The sequence below is a fragment of the Bos indicus x Bos taurus genome, chromosome 4 (assembly GCF_003369695.1).
Source record: "Bos indicus x Bos taurus breed Angus x Brahman F1 hybrid chromosome 4, Bos_hybrid_MaternalHap_v2.0, whole genome shotgun sequence".
NCBI lineage: Eukaryota > Metazoa > Chordata > Mammalia > Artiodactyla > Bovidae > Bos > Bos indicus x Bos taurus.
In genome coordinates, this window is record NC_040079.1 from 67198389 (window position 1) to 67213038 (window position 14650).

Below are 14650 nucleotides of genomic sequence, written 5' to 3' on the forward strand. Positions count from 1 at the left end.
TCTTGTGTCAAGCCATTCACCAGCTGAGATTATGAGAAATGGCTTTCAGGGCTGAGTAGTAGTATTTTAGCAGAATGGAAAATGATGACAAATTAATGACATCAATAGTGTGATTTTTCTAGAATATGAAGAAATTAGAATAATGTGCAAAATTATACAGAAATTAGCCTCTGTCTAGAATGATGTGTTTTTCATTGACTCTAAGATATATTCCTTCTCTATGATTTGCAATGTTAAATTATCAACTCAGATAATAAAGTAGAATTTTGCAATAAAGTATATAATGGCATCACCAATTTAATGGACATAAGTTTGAACAAACTCCGGGAGATAGTGAAGGACAGGGGAGCCTGGCTTGCTGCAGTCCATGAGGTGACAAAAAGTTGGACATGACTTAGCATTTGAACAATATAATGTTCTCAAATTCTTGAGGAAATGTATCTTATTCTTTCTTTCACATGACCTATTTCAGATGAATTTATCTATCTGGCTTTGATGACTATTTCTATAATTAAGAGTTTTTTCATGTCAAAAAGTGAAAATTATTTCAAATCTCCAAACTCTGAATTGGTGCTATAAACCAAGCCTGAGATAATTAATACACCATAAGGATTTAGTATTTGTCCACTTTAATTAGCAATAAATCTCAAATTTTGTGATGACGTATTTTTCATATGAGTAAAACCTGAAGCACCCTTTCAAAAATGTATCCCAAAGTTAATATTCATGAATGACTACATCTCAATCATAGTAATACACAGCAGGATTTTAATTTTTAGACTTATCCCTCCTGGTTAAATATATATGTATATTTCTACTACATTATTTCATCTTGGTTTTCAAAGAGACTTTCATAAGTTGTTGTCAATAGTTTTCAGGATTCCCAACAGATGTCTTCTAGATCTCTCTAATGAATGTCTCATGAAGATGCTTTCCCAACTTATTCTCATTTTATCATTTAGTTGATATTATTCTCCTGTATAGCCCCCCCTCCACCAAATGTATGCTTTTTAAAAGAAGTTTTAAATTCTGCTCTTCCCACACACTTTTGGGATTCTCCAGCCTTCAATTTTATTTTTTCTGAACTTCAGTATTTTCAGTTTATACCGCACCGTGTAGACTTTAATTTTAAAAGTCTTCCATCTTTTGTTGTGTTTCTTATGTAGTCTCGTTAACTCCCTGAGGAGTAAGACCATATCTTGCTCTTCTGTTCTATATTTTCATAAAACTTATTGCAGTTTTCAATATCTCTCCCTAAATGCTCATTGATCAGATGATTGTTCATGCAGGTCTAATAACAGAGCAATATTCCTGGTAAGTCAATTCCCAAAGCTTTGAAGAAGCTGAAGAGAAAAAAATTGAGTAAATCACCATAGGTATAAATGTTCTTAAATGCTAACAAAGATCATAAGGTACTTTAAGTACTTATAGGAATAGCAGATATCTTCTACTCAGAGCTGAATATAATAAGAAAGCTTTCCTGTTTTACTAATTATTTTGTCAGTTGGCAATCCAATTTTCAATATTTCATGAATTCAAAGGAACACTGTATCAACTAATTAATTTAAATCCAGTTTTTGAAACAGTGATAAGTGTTATTTAACAAATTAACAAACTGTCCTTTAGGTGGACTTTCAATATTTTATTTGCTGAGACTTATTATCCAATATCTCTTCTTGATGAAGCAAAAACAATCTAATATGTAATTTCAGATGCTGATTAGAAAATCAGAAGAACGAAGGGGAATAAAGAACATATATTTTCTCCATTTTGTACCTGTTTGGGGGAGTATATTTTTGTGAAGTGATTGATACAATTCCAGACAATATTCTTGAGGAAAAGATTCAATGTGTTCCTTTTCTGGACCATGTGTGTCTTCTCTATAAATATGCAAAGAAGCTTTTAGAATTTGTGTAATTGAACTGACAAAGGGAATTTGAGTCTTTAGAATCCAAAGTTTTTTATAAATTTTCTGTGTTTTATTGTGGAAAATTCTAGAGTTTATTATAGATTTACTCTTCAATTATAAGTGGTAGATAATCTATCTTTTATTTAGTTCCTTTACAAGACTTGAACTTTAGACAACATATCCACCAGACAATGGAGAAAGGCAATGAACCACCAGATTGTTGATCTTGATTCTTGAAAACTAATGTAGTCAGAGCTTGAATAGGAAAGAGACGGAAGTAAGTAAGAAAATGTTTGCATGTTTCAAAAGGAAAAAAACGTTTGTATGTTTCAGAAGGTTTATTCTTGCAGTCTGTTAGTTCCAATAGCATATCATTAAGTGACTACTTTTAAAACATCAGTAGAGAGCTATTTCTTATGTTGTACCTCTTTCCAGAAAAATAAAATTTAAGTAGATCTGGACTTAGTGGTCAAAGAGAAAAAAAAAAAACAACTTTTTTTCTGTCCATAATTCTTCAACACCGTGTTTGTCCTTCCTGTAAATTCTGCTGTTTCTAACCAGTGTTTCGTGACCAATATATTCCCTTCAGAAAAATTAAGCGAGAGAAATATATGAAACAAGAATGTAATTGCATAGCACCAGCACAAAATTTCTTCCTAGTTGATCAATTGAGCCTGTTTATTTTTTTATAACTCATCACCATCTTCTGAGCTAAAGCTACTTCTTCTACTGCTCTCTTTAGAAACTGCAGGAGAAATGGCAGATAGCAGAGGATCTGTTCCAAACGGAGATACTGTGTCATCCAGTAGCATGTTATCCAATCTTTGTTCCTCTTTCAAAGCTGCACTAAATGATAAATCTGTGAAGTGTGACAAAGGATCGGAGAAGGCCATAGCTTGATCACAGAGTTCAGGGCTTGTCCCCTGAGACAGAACCAATTGTTGGCAATAGTCTCCTGAATTCTGCTCTAGATGGGTCTGTTTGGTGATGTGAGCACCTAAATCAACTGTGACAAGTGAAGCCAGGGTTGGCAGACCATGAGCACGAGCCTGTATTTCTAGTTCCTGCAATATCAAACAAGAATAGTTAAATAATGACTTTGATAGTAAACTCAACTCTAGACAGTAAGTCAGAAATAGATCTAACAAGCACTCAACATGAAGAGTAGTATAAATTAGAAATACTCTTTGCAAATAACAGAGTGTGGTATGTTTCTAATGCCTGAAAAATAATCCTGAGGAAAATACTCAGATTTCTTAAAAAATTCCTCCCCCATTTGTTCGTTAAAAGAATACATGACATATAATGGTCTCACAGTGGCTCAGACTACAAGACAACTATTTGGAGATAGTAGAAATCTTTCAGTTATTCTTCCTGATTAATTTCTCAATATAAGACCATTTTATGGAAACAAGTGTTTTACCTGGCAATAAGCTTGTTCACATATATAAAGAAAAAATTATTGAGAGTTATGAAAACCTATATTTTGAGATTTTGTGTCACATAAGAAGATGAGGAGTGACTTAATATAAATTAGCACAATATGCCTTAAGGCTACAAAATCCATAGCAGTGTTACTAAACAAATAAAAGAGGGAGAGGAAAATTTAATGTCCAATATTATCGAAAGAAACAAAGATCCTATTTACTATTATTTTTTGACTGGGATAATATTTGTGTGTTTATAAAATTGGTTCTATTTTATGCATTTTGCAATTAGTTATTGTCATTCCTTATATATTTTTAAAGCCAGCTTGATCCTAGATTTCTAATCAAAACCTAATTGAATCAGTCTAATTTGTGAACTTCTAAAAGGCAATAAAAATTATCCTTGAGAAGGCAAAAAACAATTGTTAGTAAGAAAAAAAGAAACAAGACCAATGAATAGAACCGATGATGGGTAAGTCATATGTAAGGTACATGGTTCATGGCAACATTCTTATGAAAACCTGAATGCGGAGTAGAAGGCGCCTGTTAGCCTGCTCTAATTTCTTCTGTCTGTGTTCTAATTCTTGAGCTCTCTGTTGTTCTTTTTGTAGCCACTTGATGTACTCCACTGATGCTTTTAGAATGGTTCCTTTGTTCCAGCGCATATCACTGTAGAACGGAGAGATAACCTTTTCACAATTGTGCATGTCAGCAGAATTCATAAGAACTTACAAAATCTTTTACATTAATATGAAATAATGATTTACATGACTATTATTCACTCTTAGATATTATTGCTTCTGAATAGAAATTTTAATAGAATAGTTAAGAAGCCCTTATATAGTAAAATTAATCCCAGAATGAAAATAAGTGTCAAAAGAAAGTAATAAAGTGACTTTTTGTGGGAGAGCTAAATGCAATATCATGATTCTACCATTACAGTTTTTATATTTTTAGTGAAAATTGCTTTTATTATTAACTCCGAGATTAAAATCTATGTGCAGTATTTCTGCATTAATGAACTAGGCAATGTACATTACTGAAGACTTAAGCCTAAATTTTTTAAGATCATTTCATATGTACCAATCTTTTAACATACTTTCTATAAGGTTGCTTTTATGCTTCTAGGGAAAAAAAATAAGGTCCCACGTCTGTCCTGAATGGTGATCCTGAGTAATTGTGAAACAAATCATTTTGGCAACTTTATGCAATAGAGCAAAACTTTCTAGATTCATAAGGCAAATTTTCCCACACAAAAGCATCAACACATTTTTTATAAAAAGCTATATATCTATTTTTAAATAAGTTTATAAGTAAATACAATTAAATATTGCTGATATCTTCAGGCTGTAGCATAGAAAAATATTTTATTAAAACTTATTTTTAAATGAGAAAAATGATAAATCCAGAATTATAGAACTGGCTACTTATTTTAATGTCTAAAAACATATATCAATCAATTTAATACTATCTGACAATTGGTAATATATATGGAGAATAAGGCCAAGCTAATTGCTAAAAGTTAATCAGAACAGCTGAAAAATCTGGGTGAATTTTCAACTTAGAATAATGAGATTTGTTTTGATATAACAGAAAGTAAGCTTGTAGGAAAATTTTTAAAAGACATTTCACTGCATGTGATTTTAGTTTATGTGATCTACTTGAAATACATGCAACTTAATATGTATTTACTAAGTACTCAGAAGTAGAAAAATATAGTTTGAAAAATCTGACTGGTATATGCCTCATAATTTTGTTTCATTTCTTCTCATGGAAAGAAAAAATTAGAAGGACAGAAGGAATATGATGAAAACAATATTCCAGTCAGCTTTGAAACTTAAGGTACTGTTTATTTAGGTCTAAAATAAATATTCGAAGTTTTGGTAGAAAACACACAAAGGGGACTTCTTGGTAGTGCAGTGGACAAGCAGTCACCTTCCAATGATACGGGTTCAATCTCTGGTCAAGAAACTAAGATCCCACACTCTGTGGGGCAACTAAGTTCCACACACCACAACTGAGACCTGATGCAGCCAAATCAATAAATGCGATCAGTTGCTTCAGTCTGTTCGAATCTTTGCAACCCCACGAACTGTAGCCCGCCAGGCTCCTCTGTCCCTGGGATTCTCCAGGCAAGAATACTGGAGTGGGTTGCCATGCACTCCTCCAGGGGATTTTTCCAACCCAGATATCAAACCCACATCTTTTGTGTCTCCTTCTTTGCAGGTGGATTCTTTACCACTGAGCCATTTTGGAAGCCCAAATCAATCAATCAATATTTTTAAAAAAAGGGCAATACACAAAGGTTTTCCTACAATATCTATTTGTTGTCATTTCACTAAATTTTTAAAAGTTTACTCTATTTTAAAGCCATTTTAATGTATGAGATTTCATCCTAAAATATTTTGTTTTCCAAATATATTGAGTTCAGTTCAGTTCAGTCGCTCAGTCGTGTCTGACTCTGTGACCCCATGAATTGCAGCACGCCAGGCCTCCCTGTCCATCACTATCTCCCGGAGTTCATTCACACTCACATCCATCGACTCAGTGATGCCATCCAGCCATCTCATCCTCTGTCGTCCCCTCTTCCTCCTGCCCCCAGTCCCTCCCAGTGTCAGTCTTTTCCAGTGAGTCAACTCTTCACATGAGGTGGCCAAAGTACTGGAGTTTCAGCTTTAGCATCAGTCCTTCCAAAGAACACCCAGGACTGATCTCCTTTAGAATGAACTGGTTGGATCTCCTTGCAGTCCATGGGACTCTCAAGAGTCTTCTCCAACACTACAGTTCAAAAGCATCAATTCTTCGGTGCTCAGCCTTCTTCACAGTCCAACTCTCACATCCATACATGACTATTGGAAAAACCATAGCCTTGACTAGATGGACCTTTGTTGGCAAAGTAATGTCTCTGCTTTTGAATATGCTATCTAGGTTGGTCATAACTTTCCTCCAAGGAGTAAGCGTCTTTTAATTTCATGGCTGCAGTCACCATCTGCAGTGATTTTGGAGCCCAGAAAAATAAAGTCTGACACTGTTTCCACTGTTTCCCCATCTATTTCCCATGAAGTGGATGGGACCAGATGCCATGATCTTCGTTTTCTGAATGTTGAGCTTTAAGCCAACTTTTTCACTCTCCACTTTCACTTTCTTCAAGAGGCTTTTGAGTTCCTCTTCACTTTCTGCCATAAGGGTGGTGTCATCTGCATATCTGAGGTGATTGATATTTCTCCCGGCAATCTTGATTCCAGCTTGTGCTTCTTCCAGTCCAGCGTTTCTCATGATGTACTCTGCATATAAGTTAAATAAGCAGGCTGACAGTGTACAGCCTTGACATACTCCTTTTCCTATTTGGAACCAGTCTGTTGTTAAGGAGATATATTAATTATATCTCCCAAGATCATTTCAAGCAGTTAGGCCTTAAAAACATTATATATGACAGTATACTGTAAACATTAACACATACAAAGACTTGCCTAAGGAGTGAATATTCATAGTGGCTTATCATTTTCTACAAAATAATTTATTTTGAAGAACTTAAATCTTTGGGGAAGTTAAAACCTTGAATGTCTGTAGGGCTAAGGCAGGTATTAGAAATATGTAAGTTAGAGTAGGAATGCTGCCAGGCAAAACTATGCAAATGTATGATCTGTTGTCATTTTAGGAGTACACATCCACTTAAAAGTATTACAAAAAAGAAAAGAAAGCAAACATCATGAGAGGTCTGATTCTTCTTCCTTTGATCAGTATTTTATAACTTCTGATTTAGAAAGTCTTATTAGGTCTCATTTACTAGTTCAACTGCCATTCTTACACAAAAGCAGAAGAAAGTTTTGACTGTAGAAGATAAAAAAATCAGTTTAGTAGAAAAAAAAAAAACCTTTAGGTTTATATCTAAAAAAGTAGAAAAAGTCATAAAAAAAGTAGACAAACTAGTTTAAAAAAAAGTAGAAAAAGTAATAATTTGATAGCACAATGCATGCTCTGCTAGCATGTTTATATTTATAAATATGATTTTTACAAATATGATTAATAAAAAGCACATATGAAGTAGATACTATCACACATCTGTAGAAATGTTTCACCTTCTTATTTGTTAGTTCTGTTTGGTTTGATTTTTCACTAATGGTTAAGATATTATCATTCCCTGGTAGTGTGTTTTTCATTTCATTTTCTCAACATATTTATCTCAACTATAACTGTTTACTATTTGTTTTCCTTCTGACCATACTATTTTGATCCAGCAAAGACGAAAGAAGTAAAAATTTCTGAAAGTTTTTGATACACAAAAATGGCAACTTCATAGAATTCAAAACGCCTTCAGGTATTAGCTTTCATTTCCTAAAACAAGTGAAAGTGAAAGTCACTCAGTCATGTCCAACTCTTTGTGACTCCATGGACTACAGAGTCCATGGAATTCTCCAGGCCAGAATACTGGAGTGGGTAGCCTTTCCCTTCTCCAGGAGATCTTCCCAACCCAGGGATCGAACCGAGGTCTCCCCCATTGCAGGCAGATTCTTTACCAGCTGAGCCACAAGGGAAGCCCTTCCTAGACCAAATCCTAAGTTTATTCCAGTCATGAGCTGGAAAGGCATTCAGAGCCTTTTTAGAACTGCTGGCTAGTTAGAAGAGGGAAACAGGGCCCAAAACGGCAGTCCGAAATAGTGGTCAAAAACAGTTATGGGAGAACATACTGACACTCCTTTCCCTGATTCAACACTGAGGTCATGCTTCACTTGCATAATGTCCTCTTCTTACCCTCTTCCCTGACTGGTATCTGGTTCATGCCTCATTGGCATGAAGCACAACCAATCAAGCCCCCAGAACTACCAAAGAGGAAATAACAAAAGATATAAAGAGGGAAACCGAGCAGGTCTAGACCACTCCTACAGGGGTTGGTCCACTCTCACGTCTGGAGAGTGTACAAGACAAGAACTGAAGAAGAACTGATCCAATAGAACCAAAGCTTCAGAGTTCTTTCTGCTTGCCCAAACGCATGTGTTTAGAAGTTGGGATCTAGGTCTCCTGTCTCTATTTAGCACTGTTTTTGCAAATTTGTGGTTTTCCCACTCTTTCAAATGCATCTGCCATAAGAAATGTGTTTTCTATTGTGACCTAGTGCATACATTGTACATAAAACTGCAACGAAGTTTTCATGAGGTATTACTATCCTCCTAATATGTATAATATATAATACTTTTATATTTCCAGTGTCTACATATGATACGATAGAATTAAAACAATTACTAATTCTCCTTTCTGAAATATACAAAGACGAGAAAACCACTTAAGAAAGCTTACAATGAAGCTTCCCCAACTATGGTCCCTTTCACATGTGATTATGGATAAACTGATTTTCCTTATTCTAGATCAGTCCACAGCCTGCTTTTGTCAATAAAGTTTCATCAGATGCAGTCATCCTCTTTCATATACATATTGTCTATGTCTGAAGGCAATGGCAACCCACTCCAGTACTCTTGCCTGGAAAATTCCATGGATGGAGGAGCCTGGTAGGCTGCAGTCTATGCGGTCGCGAAAAGCCGGACACGAATGAGCGACTTCACTTTCACTTTTCGCTTTCATGCATTGGGGAAGGAAATGGCAACCCACTCCAGTGTTCTTGCCTGGAGAATCCTAGGGACGGCAGAGCCTGGTGGGCTGCCGTCTATGGGGTTGCATAGAGTCGGACATGACTGAAGCTACTTAGCAGCAGCAGCAGCTTTCATGCTACAATGGCAGAGTTGAGTAATTGTCAGACTTTATGCTCACAAAGCTTGAAATAATTACTATCTGACCCTTTAAAGAAAAAATTTGCCATCCTTTGGTCTTAACAATGAAAATTTTGCCATCCCTTTTTCTTGACAATGAATTAGAACCGCCATTTTATAGCCATAGCTACTCTATAAAAGTATAGAGTAATAATTACCCCTCACATAAGCTTTATCATTTTTGAGGTTATACATATTATTTTATTTTATTTTTATAAAACTCCATCCATAAGTCGTGCTTTATAGGCATGGTGATATCGAAAGATGTTCAGTCAGGGTTCATAGTCTTAATCTTACAGTCTTATCGTTTGTTTTCTTCATATAACCTGGCCCTGGCACTGTGAGTTAGCTCTATCAGTTACAAGAGAAGCTCTCTTAACTGACTTTTATCTGATCACTTTCAGGATTAATTAATGTTCTCCATTCCCTTTGTGATGCTCACTGACTGTTGTCAGACAAAGTAGATAATAGAGGCCACTAGGCTACCTTCTGAGACACCCAGGTACTTCTGTTATCCTTCTGGTGACAGTGCTTACTGACAGGGTGTTAAATGAATGCCCGTTGTACTTGTTATTGTGATAGTATAACTAAATGATATATGTTAACTAATGAAATATGAATACAAAATAAGAAAAAAGCATTTATAAAAACAGCTCTTGTTTTTTAGGAAAAATATATTAAAAGCCTCAGAAAAAATAAAGTAAAATGTCAGTAAGATAGTTTGCTAAAAATATGCTGTTACAAATTAGGATGCATCATTTAAAAAAATCCATCTACACTTAGGTGTTGGCACTTAGGTTTTTGTTTTATCTACAAGAAATTAAAATAGACTATATATTTTTGTGCAGTTTATGTAAGTCAGAAAATTGAAACATATATTCGAACAACAAAGTCTTGACCTTATATCAAATGTTTGGCAAATAAATGTGCATTTATGTTTTAAGTGTTAAATTTTTATCTAGAAAATGGGTGTTCTGTTCTGCTAATAGAAAGAGTTGCATGCTGAGAGACTTCAAAAGATTTGAAAAGTTAGTGGTGGATCCTAGCCAAGATTAAGCTCTTCAGACTCCCCATCCAGTGTTCTTTCTGCCATTCTACTCAAGAAGCCTTCATTATCTACTATGCCCATAAGAATAAATATATGGCATTTCCTCCATTATAAATGATTGAATCATCCGAGTGAATAGCACATTTGCATTTAGGGAAAGAGGACTTTCACTTTTCACAAAAACCACTGTATCAAACCTCATCATTTCTGAATAACGGATAATGCCAGTGTTTGGAGAGTCCAATTCTGTCCGAACAAAACATTTTTTTTTTCAAGTCCTTATTAATGCTACAATGTTTTCATGGTTTTAGAGAAACATGGTAAATTGACATTTTGATTAATCAACTATTTCTTGAAATTTACAACCTCAAACATCTAGTTCAACTGACTTTGTAACTATATGGCATCAAAACCTAGCTGAAAATTTAATTACAACAACAAATTATTGACTAATATCAATAAGCATGTTTTTACAATTCTTATTTTTTGCGTGTATATTTTTTGCTTGAATTTTGGAACCTCTGAGAATTCAACATTCCAATTTTCATGTACATATAAATCTTAAATTGGAAGAATTGCTATAACTATAAATTGAGGATTCTAGTTGATATCATGAGAGTATGTTACTATCACTACATTTGAAAATATTGGTGCCATACAGAAAGATTTGTTATGTACTAAGAAGAAATAATTTACTTATTTCCTAAAGCTCAATAGGATAAGTGTTAGTAACAATTTTGATGTCTGATGTTTAATAATTATCAGCCTTGAGTAGATATTTTAAAATGACACCAGTAGTAGCCTTGTCTTTACCATAAGCTGCTTACTTTACTCAGCATTGGTTCACCCCTCCACCTCTTCCCTCCCACCTGTTTTGTGTAGTATTGAAACCATAACATAATTAAGAAATGATTATTGAACTCACGGATCATTAGACTTTGGAATAAGAGTGCCAAGCTCCTTGATTCGGTAGTTAATATTATATCTTCTTCTTCTTTCAACTATTAAAAAAGAAATATTGATTATTCTCATTAAAGCACAATTAACTTTTGGTCAACTGTAAACCTCCTTAATAACCTTTGAAAAACAATGAGCAAAAAATTTCCATTTAGTTACAAGTGTACTTCTCAACAATAACATAAAAATTCAAATACATTTTATTCTAAAAGTAAAAAATAACAATATTAGAATTGTGATTCTATTATTCACAACGATTTTAAATCATTTTGAAACATTTTCTCTCAAAAATAACATTTTTATCATTCTTTGAAATGCTATATTTACTCATACTGATATACATACATACATATATATATATATATATATATATATCAGGGTGGGTGTGTATATATATATGTGTGTATATATATATATATATATACACACACATACATATATGTGTGTACATATACACTTTTTCTTCTCATATACTCCACTGAAAAGCTAACACAAAGCTTGGCTCATGGTAGATATGTGTGCCCAAATAGACTATGACCTCTTTGAGGGCAGGGACCATTTCTTACTTCATTCTGTATACCCAGAGGGCTTGGCATGCAAGAGATGTTAAATAAATGTATGTTTATTAGACCATAAATATACTTTTATAATTTAACAACTTTCAATAATACACAGAACAGTGATTCTTAAGCTTTGGCATGCATCAGATACATCTGGAAGGACTGTCAAATAAATAAAAATAAATTTGTACTCTGCACCTAGAAATTCTGATTTTATTAGGACTAAGTTGGGACCCAAGAATCTGCACTTCAAACAAATTCCCAGGTGTTGCTGATGCTGCTTGTTGAGGGCCCACACTTTGAGAATGACTGATAAAGGTTTTTATTCAGAAATTATTATTCAGAAATTATTATTTCTCTGTTTATATTCCCATGCATCCATTGCCTATGACAATGGATATGCATCTAATAAATGTTCAATAAACGTCAAATATACAAAAAAGCAGAGCTTCCTATATTGACCCTTACCTAAAACCAGTCTTACAGAGCACAGAATAGTTGTATAATCTACTCTATACTTGCAGGATCAGGAACCACGACTTACATATAATCCTTTTTCAGTAGGTAACATTTTTAAAGCTTTTTAGGGAAATGAAGGAAGTAAAAAGTCATGAAGAAGAAAAAACTGTATGTTGAAACATTAAGCAATACATGTTTGAAAAATACAAACTGCTACTGGAAACAAAGAAAGTCCTAAAAAATATCAATTGTCTTGGTGAATCTACTCTATGAAGCAGTTTACCATGAATGAACTTGACCTTCTGGAATAATACATTGGGATTCCTCTGAAATTAGGATATAACTGATTCTTGGGAGAGATTATTTTCCTTCTTTGCCAGTTTTGTTTTCTCTGTGCAAGTAATTGAAAAAACTGACACCATATAAAAAACTGAAAAGAAAATAAAGGCAAAGCTGATAGAAATACATTTATATTTTATACTGAGAATTTATTAATAATTCTATGTTCACACATACTCTCATATTATAAAACAGACTCAAATATAAGATGAAGATCAGCTATGAAGGATGTTCACATTTCTATCTCAAAATAGGAGACTCGTGTAGTCCTATAATGTTTTTTCAAAGTCTATTATTTAAATGTACCTTATGTAAAATATCAGAAATTCCTAGTCTAACCTTATGAGATTGCGCTCATAAAATTTTAATGGTTAATTATAATGAGAAGTTTGTTTTCCCACTGTTTTCATATCCAGTACTAGTTATTTGTAAAGGAGTCAAGCTTTAAGAAATTAACTACTAAATCACTTCATGTTATATGTGATTTCACTTTTTACAAAGTTTTTGATATGTTCATTCATTCCTGTCCTTAGAAACAGGCAACAGGTGCCTCTTTCCCAGACTCCATACTTGAGGACCCCCTTTGCCTTCTCTTACCACATCCATCCTCACTGAGCAAGGCAGCCACAAGGCAAAGGGATCTCCCTTCTAAACTACACTCCAGGTAATTTACACCAGGAATATTCTCCCAAATGCCCTGATCCTGTGCCGGCTGTGTCTGAGGTTCATCCTCCTGAAGAAAGATCATGACACCAAGGTGCTCTCCCCAGGCCCAAGATGCAGACAAGGGTCAACTGTTTGCAGATATGTATGGAACTTGAATATACAAGATGAGGGGTTCACACTCCTGTTTGAGGTCATGTGCACCATAGAATGTAATAGGGTATAGAAAGAGAAGTGAAAGGGGCCATTGAGTCAGGGCTGACATTGCCCCACCATGACTTCCCACTCAAAATTCCATCAAGTGGAGATCCATTAGTGGCCCAATCTGTTAGTGGCACAGTACTTTTACAAAATTCTGAGGATCTGAGAACTCATATTTCAAACCTGGCCTTCCTATCTTTAGGAAGGATAGAACATAATTTAGTATTTCTAGCTTGAGTTATAGCTTTTAAGTATTTAGACATCTGTTAAGTGGCCATGATCCTCTCAAATGTTAGAGGATATTTAGATTCATACTTAAAATGTGATATTAGTTTTTGGTAACACTGATAGCTTCAAAAAGTAAGATCACCAAGTAATCCAGATTATTAGTAGAAAATACTTTTATACTTGTATAATGTGCATGTGTGCACTCAGTCACTCTGTGTCTGACTCTTTGCAACCCTATAGACTGCAGTCTACCAGACTCCTCTGCCCATGATATTTTCCAGGCAAGAATACTGGAGTGGGGTGCCATCTCCTCTTCCAGGGGAAATTCCCAACCCAGGGATTGAACCCATGTCTTCTGTGCCTCCTGTAATGAGGGTGGATTCTTTACCACTGAGCCATCTATAATGATCATACCAAGCACCTATCATACTTAACATTAAACGACCTGTTATTTAAAGTGCAAACATAGGGGAGAGAAGAAAGGAGAAAGGAAGGTAATAGCAGCCTTAAAACTAAGAGAGAAGGCTTTAGTTCCTTGATGTGTAACTTCTTTCTGTTAATAATTAGTCCTGTCTTTCAGGTTCTTATCTCACAAAATGCACCAATGCTAGTCTGCTCTACCACTATGTGATCAAAAGCAAATCATTTCCCTTTCCACAACTACTCTAAGGACTGTTATAACCAGGGGTTAGCCTTCTCCTCCTTCATATAGTCAGCCTACCCTCTGAATAAGACGGGTGCTTTATGAAAAGATAGATGCAGGTTTCACAGGTACAGTTCAGTTCAGTTCAGTGGCTCAGTCATGTCCAACTGTTTGCGACCCCATGGACTGCAGCATGCCAGGCATCCCTGTCCATCGCCAAATCCCTGAGTTTACTCAAACTCATGTCCACTGAGTCTGTGATGCCATCCAACCATCTCATTCTGTCGTCCCCTTCTTCTCCTGCCTTCAATCTTTCCCAGTATCAAGGTCTTTTCTAATGAGTCAGTTCTTCACATCAGGTGGCCAAAGTATTGGAGTTTCAACTTCAGCACCAGTCCTGGACTGGCTGGATCTCCTTGCAATCCAAAAGACTCTCAAGAGTTCAAAAGCATCA

At 34.9% G+C, this 14650-nt stretch overlaps 1 protein-coding gene across 5 annotated transcripts in view; it reads right to left on the minus strand.

Annotated features, from left to right (window-relative positions):
• Window positions 1-745: 745 nt before the first annotated feature.
• Window positions 746-14650, minus strand: part of TFEC (transcription factor EC) — a 98457-nt gene continuing 84552 nt past the window's right edge. For all 5 annotated transcript variants that reach the window (XM_027539583.1, XM_027539586.1, XM_027539584.1 and 2 more), the window contains 3 exons: window positions 11072-11147; window positions 3858-4005; window positions 746-2973 (listed from right to left, as the gene is read on the minus strand). In XM_027539583.1, coding sequence (XP_027395384.1) covers window positions 2596-2973; window positions 3858-4005; window positions 11072-11147 — 602 coding nt within the window. In that variant the 3' untranslated portion in view covers window positions 746-2595. The remainder of the gene's footprint in view (window positions 2974-3857; window positions 4006-11071; window positions 11148-14650) is intronic.